General features: G+C 37.7%; 2 protein-coding genes across 2 annotated transcripts in view; both read right to left on the reverse strand.

The window, feature by feature from the left end:
* The window catches only part of LOC145875823 (uncharacterized), a 369621-nt gene that overhangs the window by 134141 nt on the left and 222763 nt on the right, over nt 1-12717 (reverse strand). The gene's annotated exons all lie outside the window — the stretch shown is intronic.
* Nucleotides 1328-11268, reverse strand: LOC145875818 (uncharacterized). The gene is made up of 3 exons (XM_082971624.1): nt 11253-11268; nt 10049-10234; nt 1328-3254 (listed from the first exon to the last, which is right to left on the reverse strand). The coding sequence occupies exons 1-3, from the start codon at nt 11266-11268 to the stop codon at nt 2095-2097; spliced, it is 1362 nt and encodes a 453-aa protein (XP_082827750.1). The 3' UTR covers nt 1328-2094.

Genomic DNA, 12717 nt, shown 5'->3' on the forward strand with positions numbered 1-12717 from the left:
GTCTTCCTAAAACTCACTAGCTTCTAGAACACTCGTCTTCCTAAAACTCACTAGCTTCTAGAACACTCGTCTTCCTAAAACTCACTAGCTTCTAGAACACTCGTCTTCCTAAAACTCACTAGCTTCTAGAACACTCGTCTTCCTAAAACTCACTAGCTTCTAGAACTCTCGTCCCCTTGGAACGAGCCCAAACAAAAATCATCTCAAATACGGAAAAACATGCCGTATAACAAAACTCAAATCAAATTGTACTGCGCCGAATACAACAGACCTAACAGTGAAATGCTGACTTACGAGCCCCTAACCAACAGTGCAGTTTCAAAAACATACAGAAAAGAATAAGAGATAAAACTCATCTCCAACACGGAAAAACGTGTCAAAATAAATTGTGATCCATGGCAACACACTGGCTAAACGCAAATCTTTTTGACTGCCCACCCTTGAGACAATCAGCAACCAAGTTGTCCTTACCACAGACATGTCTGATTTCAAGAGGAAACTCCTGCAATATCCATAGTAACTTTCCACCTCACTGCAGAGCTTCTCTCTCTTTTCAGGGTTCACTAGATAGGCATGTTGTTGGATCGGGGCCCAGTCCCCAATGTCATGCTCTAGTACATTTGGGTTGGCACATCTGAGAATGATCCCTGATATTATAAAATTACATTATAAAATTATCCCTGATATTACATCAATATAATTGTACCCAAAAATTGTCAGTTGGTTGCATAAATCATTGATTACTAAATGTTACATTAATTGTAAATATGAAATATCAAACCAAATGTACACCCCTTTGTTAATATGTATTGGCAATAATTAACTTAATGGTGAGGCATGGAATAATAAAACACGTATCTTTTGTCAGGCTGAATGTTTGAAATATGAGGTGATTTGAGTCATGCTTCTTCAGTAGTGGAATAAAGACAATTAGAATTTGAATGTTGTCAATAAATGCTGGAGTGATGTAGGATTGTTAATACAATTGATTATAGACCAATTTATTATACTGAGTCAATGTGTATAGGCTGCAAGGACGTTGAATTTAAGTTGTTTTCAAGTCAATGAAAAAAACTACATCTTCTCAACTTTCACTTTCAACTAAAACTGAATGTGTATTGGATGTTGGGCATAGTCTTATTTTCAACATCTTTTCAATTACATTTTGCTGGGTGGGATATTTTCCATGCATTTCATCATTAAGTCCTTTAGGAAATAATGTCTGGTGGGCGTGTCCAAATCAAAAACCAATAAGCAGAAACAGTTTGGGATGAATTGAAAATCTAAACATAAAATGTGCTACATACACAAACATCTGCCACAATAATCATATTACTTGTATTTTTATTAAACAAGCTTCTTATAAACTGCACAAGCACCAGAAACACTGTTGTTATGACAAGTAGCAATAAATCACTGATAGCGATTAGGTGGGAAATCAGGTTGTACGTGCTGTTAAAACTAACACAACTAAAAAAACACATGGAAATGGGAGATATATTTTACCTCACTGGTTAGAGGACAACCTGCAGAAGACAGTCAGCTACATTTTGGAGTGATGCATTTAAATTTAGGGGTCGCTAAACAAAGGAACACAACACTTATTTGTCATAACTCATCGATATCATGCTAAAATCATTTGTGTGACAGGAGGGAGATGAAGTTGCACGTCCTGTTAAAACTAACAGCTCAAAAACCACACGGAATCTGGGAATAATGTGTACATCCCTGGTTAGAGGACAATTTGTAGAAAACAGCTCGCTACATTTTGAAGTGTTGCATTGTGATTCAAGTGGGTCACCAACATGGTAAGTGTAACACAACTCTTTTTTTGTTAGTCACTTTTTGTTATATCACATAAATAGTAACTCTTCCATTTCAGAGCCTGGATTTTCCCTCTGAGGCTAATATCCATATCATGTTGAAATCAATAGAACAGGGGACAAACGTTTAGGGTTCTACATTGTGACATTATTAAAATACTCCTTCTACAATGTTAAAACATTCTACATTGTGACATTAATTCATTGATATCATGAAACAACTCCTTCATGTATGTATTTTCTGATATTTGATCAGAGATCTTTTATCAGATTATCTCTGGTCACAGCTATGAGGTTTCTCTCCTGTGTGTGTTCTCTGGTGTTGAGTCAGAGAGCCAGAATCAGCAAAACTCTTCCCACATTGATCACAGCTATAAGATTTCTCTCCTGTGTGTGTTCTCTTGTGTGATGTCAGATGGCCAGATTGACCAAATCTCTTCCCACATTGATCACAGCTATAAGGTTTCTCTCCTGTGTGTATTCTCTGGTGCACTGTAAGCTGGCCAGATCTACCAAAACTCTTCCCACATTGATCACAGCTATAGGATTTCTCTCCTGTGTGTATTCTCTGGTGCACTGTCAGATTGCTAGATTGACCAAAACTCTTCCCACATTGATCACAGCTATAAGGTTTCTCTCCTGTGTGTCTTCTCTGGTGTAATATCAGACCCCCAGACTCAGTAAAACTCTTCCCACACTGATCACAGCTATATGGTTTCTCTCCTGTGTGTGTTCTCTGGTGTGATGTCAGATTGCTAGATTTACCAAAACTCTTCCCACATTGATCACAGCTATATGGTTTCTCTCCTGTGTGTGTTCTCTGGTGCACTGTCAGATTGCTAGATTGACCAAAACTCTTCCCACATTGATCACAGCTATAAGGTTTCTCTCCTGTGTGTCTTCTCTGGTGTAATATCAGACCCCCAGACTCAGTAAAACTCTTCCCACATTGATCACAGCTATATGGTTTCTCTCCTGTGTGTGTTCTCTGGTGCACTGTCAGATTGCTAGATTGACCAAAACTCTTCCCACATTGATCACAGCTATAAGGTTTCTCTCCTGTGTGTCTTCTCTGGTGTAATATCAGACCCCCAGACTCAGTAAAACTCTTCCCACATTGATCACAGCTATATGGTTTCTCTCCTGTGTGTGTTCTCTGGTGCACTGTCAGATTGCTAGATTGACCAAAACTCTTCCCACATTGATCACAGCTATAGAGTTTCTCTCCTGTGTGTGTTCTCTGATGAATTTTAATGCCTGTTGATGAGGTGAATCTCTTCCCACAGTCAGAGCAGCAGTGAGTTCTCTTCCCTGTGGATCTCTGCGGGTGTTTCTTGAGGTGTTCTGATCTGGAGAGACTCTTCTCTGCCTTGTCAGCATCATGATGTTGTTGAGGCTCCTCAGAGGACCCACGATAGTCACGTCTCTCTCCTGTGTGAACAACAAAGTCAGACAGATGATTAAAGGCCCACAACAGCGGTAATCCACTGTAAAAGGTGATGCCAACAGCGTAGCCATGATGTTATACAACAATTGACGTCTGTAATGAATGTTAAAATGATTTAACAATTGTCTTAAAATGAGCAAGAATAGTCATATTTTGTCTTGTTTTCACATTAGTAGTAACATCGATGATTGTAGGCTAGAAATAAGTTATTCATGTTGTTGAAACTCTAAGCAGCGTGCCGGACGACTTTTGGTCTCCAATATTGGCCCCTTTCTGTGTTTGGACTATAAGGGCGACACAATTTGGTTGCAGAAACTCCTCCCTGCTAATGAGGAAACCGCTAGTTATGGATGTAGTATATCTGGTAATGAGGAAACCACTAGTTATGGATGTAGTATATCTGGTAATGAGGAAACCACTAGTTATGGATGTAGTATATCTGGTAATGAGGAAACCACTAGTTATGGATGTAGTATATCTGGTAATGAGGAAACCACTAGTTATGGATGTAGTATATCTGGTAATGAGGAAACCACTAGTTATGGATGTAGTATATCTGGTAATGAGGAAACCACTAGTTATGGATGTAGTATATCTGGTAATGAGGAACCCACTAGTTATGGATGTAGTATATCTGGTAATGAGGAAACCACTAGTTATGGATGTAGTATATCTGGTAATGAGGAAACCACTAGTTATGGATGTAGTATATCTGGTAATGAGGAAACCACTAGTTATGGATGTAGTATATCTGGTAATGAGGAAACCACTAGTTATGGATGTAGTATATCTGCTAATGAGGAAACCACTAGTTATGGATGTAGTATATCTGCTAATGAGGAAACCACTAGTTATGGATGTAGTATATCTGGTAATGAGGAAACCACTAGTTATGGATGTAGTATATCTGGTAATGAGGAAACCACTAGTTATGGATGTAGTATATCTGGTAATGAGGAAACCACTAGTTATGGATGTAGTATATCTGGTAATGAGGAAACCACTAGTTATGGATGTAGTATATCTGGTAATGAAGAAACCACTAGTTATGGATGTAGTATATCTGGTCATGAGGAAACCACTAGTTATGGATGTAGTATATCTGGTCATGAGGAACCCACTAGTTATGGATGTAGTATATCTGGTAATGAGGAACCCACTAGTTATGGATGTAGTATATCTGGTAATGAGGAAACCACTAGTTATGGATGTAGTATATCTGGTAATGAGGAAACCACTAGTTATGGATGTAGTATATCTGGTAATGAGGAAACCACTAGTTATGGATGTAGTATATCTGGTAATGAGGAAACAACTAGTTATGGATGTAGTATATCTGGTAATGAGGAAACCACTAGTTATGGATGTAGTATATCTGGTAATGAGGAAACCACTAGTTATGGATGTAGTATATCTGGTAATGAGGAAACCACTAGTTATAGATGTAGTATATCTGGTAATGAGGAAACCACTAGTTATGGATGTAGTATATCTGGTAATGAGGAAACCACTAGTTATGGATGTAGTATATCTGGTAATGAAGAAACCACTAGTTATGGATGTAGTATATCTGGTCATGAGGAAACCACTAGTTATGGATGTAGTATATCTGGTAATGAGGAAACCACTAGTTATGGATGTAGTATATCTGGTAATGAGGAAACCACTAGTTATGGATGTAGTATATCTGGTAATGAGGAAACCACTAGTTATGGATGTAGTATATCTGGTAATGAGGAAACCACTAGTTATGGATGTAGTATATCTGCTAATGAGGAAACCACTAGTTATGGATGTAGTATATCTGCTAATGAGGAAACCACTAGTTATGGATGTAGTATATCTGGTAATGAGGAAACCACTAGTTATGGATGTAGTATATCTGGTAATGAGGAAACCACTAGTTATGGATGTAGTATATCTGGTAATGAGGAAACCACTAGTTATGGATGTAGTATATCTGGTAATGAGGAAACCACTAGTTATGGATGTAGTATATCTGGTAATGAAGAAACCACTAGTTATGGATGTAGTATATCTGGTCATGAGGAAACCACTAGTTATGGATGTAGTATATCTGGTCATGAGGAACCCACTAGTTATGGATGTAGTATATCTGGTAATGAGGAACCCACTAGTTATGGATGTAGTATATCTGGTAATGAGGAAACCACTAGTTATGGATGTAGTATATCTGGTAATGAGGAAACCACTAGTTATGGATGTAGTATATCTGGTAATGAGGAAACCACTAGTTATGGATGTAGTATATCTGGTAATGAGGAAACAACTAGTTATGGATGTAGTATATCTGGTAATGAGGAAACCACTAGTTATGGATGTAGTATATCTGGTAATGAGGAAACCACTAGTTATGGATGTAGTATATCTGGTAATGAGGAAACCACTAGTTATAGATGTAGTATATCTGGTAATGAGGAAACCACTAGTTATGGATGTAGTATATCTGGTAATGAGGAAACCACTAGTTATGGATGTAGTATATCTGGTAATGAAGAAACCACTAGTTATGGATGTAGTATATCTGGTCATGAGGAAACCACTAGTTATGGATGTAGTATATCTGGTAATGAGGAAACCACTAGTTATGGATGTAGTATATCTGGTAATGAGGAAACCACTAGTTATGGATGTAGTATATCTGGTAATGAGGAAACCACTAGTTATGGATGTAGTATATCTGGTAATGAGGAAACCACTAGTTATGGATGTAGTATATCTGCTAATGAGGAAACCACTAGTTATGGATGTAGTATATCTGCTAATGAGGAAACCACTAGTTATGGATGTAGTATATCTGGTAATGAGGAAACCACTAGTTATGGATGTAGTATATCTGGTAATGAGGAAACCACTAGTTATGGATGTAGTATATCTGGTAATGAGGAAACCACTAGTTATGGATGTAGTATATCTGGTAATGAGGAAACCACTAGTTATGGATGTAGTATATCTGGTAATGAAGAAACCACTAGTTATGGATGTAGTATATCTGGTCATGAGGAAACCACTAGTTATGGATGTAGTATATCTGGTCATGAGGAACCCACTAGTTATGGATGTAGTATATCTGGTAATGAGGAACCCACTAGTTATGGATGTAGTATATCTGGTAATGAGGAAACCACTAGTTATGGATGTAGTATATCTGGTAATGAGGAAACCACTAGTTATGGATGTAGTATATCTGGTAATGAGGAAACCACTAGTTATGGATGTAGTATATCTGGTAATGAGGAAACAACTAGTTATGGATGTAGTATATCTGGTAATGAGGAAACCACTAGTTATGGATGTAGTATATCTGGTAATGAGGAAACCACTAGTTATGGATGTAGTATATCTGGTAATGAGGAAACCACTAGTTATAGATGTAGTATATCTGGTAATGAGGAAACCACTAGTTATGGATGTAGTATATCTGGTAATGAGGAAACCACTAGTTATGGATGTAGTATATCTGGTAATGAAGAAACCACTAGTTATGGATGTAGTATATCTGGTCATGAGGAAACCACTAGTTATGGATGTAGTATATCTGGTAATGAGGAAACCACTAGTTATGGATGTAGTATATCTGGTAATGAGGAAACCACTAGTTATGGATGTAGTATATCTGGTAATGAGGAAACCACTAGTTATGGATGTAGTTGTCACGTCCTGACCCTTGTAAGATGTCATTTTCTATAGTAGTGTGGGCAGAGCGTGACAGGGGGTGTTTTTGGGTGGTTTTCTATGTCTATGTTTAAGTTCTAGTTTTTCTATTTCTATGTTGTTGTTTTTGGGGTTGATCTCCAATTGGAGGCAGCTGGTCCTCGTCCTTGTATTCTGAATATTACAGCACACTATCAGGACAAGATCAGGAGTGCTACTCAAGGAAACTCACATTAAGCTCTGTGTCTATTCACTAATTCACCACCGTGGGGGAAAACACAGGGGAGTTCTCATAGGTTGACAGCAAAAATAGCCTCCATTTACAGGTTGCTTATGAGTGCATTTCACATTACTTTTGGATTATAATTGTAAAGCTCGCTTGAATCTCCTGCTTAATATGTTTGTGTTATTGTCGCAAATCAACTGCTTTATACTTAAAAAACACTTCAACCAGTAAAATGCTCTTTGGCTAGCTTTTCCATCAGCCTGACAATGAGGGTTTGTACACCAAGTGTTTAACAAATTGGCTCATAACTTCACCTAACAATAACATAGACCTACTGTAGGACCCATAACTTCACCTAACAACATAGACCTACTGTAGGACCCATAACTTCACCTAACAATAACATAGACCTACTGTAGGACCCATAACTTCACCTAACAACAACACAGACCTACTGTAGGACCCATAACTTCACCTAACAATAACATAGACCTACTGTAGGACCCATAACTTAACCTAACAATAACATAGACCTACTGTAGGACCCATAGCTTCCCCTAACAACAACACAGACCTACTGTAGAACCCATAACTTCACCTAACAACAACACAGACCTACTGTAGGACCCATAACTTCACCTAACAATAACATAGACCTACTGTAGGACCCATAGCTTCCCCTAACAACAACATAGACCTACTGTAGGACCCATAACTTCACCTAACAACAACATAGACCTACTGTAGGACCCATAACTTCACCTAACAATAACATAGACCTACTGTAGGACCCATAACTTCACCTAACAACAACACAGACCTACTGTAGGACCCATAACTTCACCTAACAATAACATAGACCTACTGTAGGACCCATAACTTAACCTAACAATAACATAGACCTACTGTAGGACCCATAGCTTCCCCTAACAACAACACAGACCTACTGTAGAACCCATAACTTCACCTAACAACAACACAGACCTACTGTAGGACCCATAACTTCACCTAACAATAACATAGACCTACTGTAGGACCCATAGCTTCCCCTAACAACAACATAGACCTACTGTAGGACCCATAACTTCACCTAACAACAACATAGACCTACTGTAGGACCCATAACTTCACCTAACAATAACATAGACCAACTGTAGGACCCATAACTTCACCTAACAATAACATAGACCTACTGTAGGACCCATAACTTCACCTAACAATAACATAGACCTACTGTAGGACCCATAGCTTCCCCTAACAACAACATAGACCTACTGTAGGACCCATAACTTCACCTAACAACAACATAGACCTACTGTAGGACCCATAACTTCACCTAACAATAACATAGACCTACTTTAGGACCCATAACTTCACCTAACAATAACATAGACCTACTGTAGGACCCATAACTTCACCTCACAATAACATAGACCTACTGTAGGAACCATAACTTCACCTAACAATAACGTAGACCTACTGTAGGACCCATAACTTCACCTAACAATAACATAGACCTAGGACTATAAATCATTTAATATTTCAGGTGAAACATGGAAACTAAAATGTTTGTCATGACATTTCATAACCTGATCACCAGATAATTTTGTGAATAATCCCACTAGGCTACTCTGTAATGTGTTGTCATTCTAAATGTCCTGAATATAGGAAAATAGCTCTGTGTGTTGTACAATAGCCTATCCATCAAGGAACAGTTCTCTACACATTATGAGCGAAGTATCTCTGTGTCCAAACAGACTAACGAGACCCTACTGTAAATCAAGTAGACAATAACACTTTATAAACATGAATTTGTTAGGGATGTTGGATCCAATGTGCAGCACAGCATAACTGTCTTTACCAGAGTAATGAATGAAGAAGCACTTTGGTTGTTGTTGCATGTCGTGATGTTTGTCATGTGACTGTCATTCAGAAAATGATTTCCTGGATCAGCTGATGATAGTTGAACATGTGACTATAACTAAACAGCTACAGTATTAAGAATTATGTGTAATTATTGAAGAAGGACGTTAATGACAGTATCTATTTGGGTGTTGTCAATAAAGTTAAGGTGACTCTCGGTTAGAATCATTGGATTTAGCAAACTCTGAAATTATTTAGGATTTCTGTGCCCATAAAAACTGTTTCCCCAGCGTAACACAAGGAGACACTAAATGTTACGTAGGTAGAGAGCATTTCAGAGATCTGAATACAAAAAAACGTCCTAACAGGACAATAACCTAAACCACAAGGCCAAATCTACACTGGAGGAGCTTACCAAGATGACATTGAATGTTCCTGAGTGGCCTAGTTACAGTTTGGACTTAAATCATCTTGAAAGTCAATGCAAGACTTGAAAACGGCTTTCTAGCAATGATCAACAACATACTTGACAGAACAGGAAGGATTTTAAAAAGAATAATGAATATTCACATGAAGATCAGCCTCCTATTGGATGACATCACGACTTCCCATCAAGCCAACTCCTTGAAGGCCTTACTATGACATCACTCACTCCTTCTAGTTTGCAGTTGTTAAAAAAAGACTATTTTGCTCAAAACATTTATTTGTTTCCCTTTAGTGTGTTTATAATTTACTGTATTTATATATCACTTTTCAACAGGAAAAGTTTAAAAATCCCTGGAGGACGTCATGAACAATTCATACAGTACAAAAACATATTTGAGTGTAGAATGCCCTTTTAAAAATCACACATTAGTTCAACAACTGCAGAGTTTGTGTCCCTGTTTTATTAGATAGTACTCACTGTATTTACTGGTGTTAATCAGATCAATGTCCCTGTTTTATTAGATAGTACTCACTGTATTTACTGGTGTTAATCAGATCAATGTCCCTGTTTTATTAGATAGTACTCACTGTATTTACTGGTGTTAATCAGTTCTCCAGTCTTCTCTTCATCATTGACAGTAATTGACCCCTCTTCATCCTCCACTCCAAAAACTGCATCTTCCTCCTCTTCTTTTACTGTAACATCCTCCTCCTCTTTCACTCTGAAGGCGTCTTCCCCTTCTTTCTCTGTAACGTCTTTCTCTTCTTCTTTCACTGTAACAGCCTCACCCTCTACTTGTTGTTGTATTGTAACAGCCTCCTCTTCCTCCTCTTTCACCAGAGCTTCTTTCTCCGTCCAGCAGACCTCTTCTTTAACAGGAGGAGAGTAGCTTAGTGAACTCATGGTCGGAGATAATAGCTAGTTAGCATTAGCATAGTGCTAATTTAACCAGCCAGCTAGTTGACTTACAACGTAAATATTACATTTAATGGGGTAGCTAGTTGTTTCCACATAAGCATGTTTAAATCACAGTGGCAATTAAACCACGAAATTGTCTAAAGAACTTGAATGTTCCGACTTTGTCGGCTAGCGAGCTACCGAGGTGGCTGCAGTTGTTGAAGAAGAGTTCCGTCCACTAGATTATACGTCACACTAGAAACATCGCCTGAAAGACACATATCGCCATCTGCTGTCTGGAGGGAGGAAACGCAGTTGAGGAGGGAAAACTATTTTTATTCTTCATTGAATTATAATATTATAAAGCAGTTTAGGGAAACGTTTTGTTCTCTCCATTAAATATGAATATTATATCAACACGTACAAAGAGCAACAAGTGTTGTTTGATTAGTTCAGATTTTTTTTATGAGAATTTAAAACAAACTCTACATCTACTCCACATCTGTATTTCTGATTCAGTCAAATAACTAGATATCAAAATAAGCACCTAGTTATTGATACCATTGATAATGATGAGCAAAAATTACTGTATAAAATAAATAAATAAACTTTACTTTACTTTACTTTAATTGAGCACAAAAATCAACATTTTCAATGGCCATCTCAGTCTTCAGACTTGAACTCCATTGAAAACCTGTGGTTTGAATTGAACAGGGCAGTCCATAAGCGCAGACTAAATAAATCAAGGACCTGGAGAGATTCTGTATGGAGGAAGGGTCTAAGATACCACCCAATGTGTTCTCTAATCTCATTAAACATTTCAGTGTCGTTATCCTCCCAAGGGGAGGGTGCTGGAGTATTGAAAACATGGGTGGCAGTAATTCAGACCCTTACCTTTTGAGAATAACATGTTCAACTAAATCTCTTTCTCTGAGCAATTGTATTAGTATAAAATAATATAATCTCCCTTTTTTTGTTGGTGTACATGGTGTAACAATACATCATGTAGATGTATATAATGAACAGACTAGGTCTATACTGCTCCTACATGGTGTAACAATACATCATGTAGATGTATATAATGAACAGACTAGGTCTATACTGCTCCTACATGGTGTAACAATACATCATGTAGATGTATATAATGAACAGACTAGGTCTATACTGCTCCTACATGGTGTAACAATACATCATGTAGATGTATATAATGAACAGACTAGGTCTATACTGCTCCTACATGGTGTAACAATACATCATGTAGATGTATATAATGAACAGACTAGGTCTATACTGCTCCTACATGGTGTAACAATACATCATGTAGATGTATATAATGAACAGACTAGGTCTATACTGCTCCTACATGGTGTAACAATACATCATGTAGATGTATATAATGAACAGACTAGGTCTATACTGCTCCTACATGGTGTAACAATACATCATGTAGATGTATATAATGAACAGCCTAGGTCTATACTGCTCCTACATGGTGTAACAATACATCATGTGGATGTATATAATGAACAGACTAGGTCTATACTGCTCCTACATGGTGTAACAATACATCATGTAGATGTATATAATGAACAGCCTAGGTCTATACTGCTCCTACATGGTGTAACAATACATCATGTAAATGTATATAATGAACAGACTAGGTCTATACTGCTCCTACATGGTGTAACAATACATCATGTAGATGTATATAATGAACAGCCTAGGTCTATACAAAAAGTTTGGGGTCACTTAGAAATGTCCTTGTTTTTGAAAGAAAATCAAAATGTTTCATTTATTTACCTGTTTTTGCTTTGTCATTATGGGGTATTGTGATGTCATTATAGGGTATTGTGATGTCATTATGGGGCAACGTGATGTCATTATGGGGCAATGTGATGTCTTATGGGGTATTGTGTGTAGATTGATGAGGGAAAAAAATGATTTAATACATTTTAGAATAAGGCTGTAACGTAACAAAATGTAGAAAAGGTGAAGGGGTCTGAATACTTTCCGACTGCACTGTATATATTGGGGAAGTACTTAGTGACATCACTTCATTAAACATGAGGTACAAATATATAACATAGGTTCACAATATCAACATTCAAGGTATCAAAATATATGACCAAGCTGGAAGTGGAAACACCAGCCCAGCCACAATCCTAGAGGTTCACTGATGATCAACCTCCTCCTTCACATCTGACTCCTGATGATCAACCTCCTCCTTCACATCTGTCTCCTGATGATCAACCTCCTCCTTCACATCTGTCTCCTGATGATCAACCTCCTCCTTCACATCTGACTCCTGATGATCAACCTCCTCCTTCACATCTGACTCCTGATGATCAACCTCCTCCTT

The sequence above is a fragment of the Salmo salar genome, unplaced genomic scaffold, assembly GCF_965601325.2.
Source record: "Salmo salar unplaced genomic scaffold, fSalSal1 ptg000360l, whole genome shotgun sequence".
Lineage (NCBI taxonomy): Eukaryota > Metazoa > Chordata > Actinopteri > Salmoniformes > Salmonidae > Salmo > Salmo salar.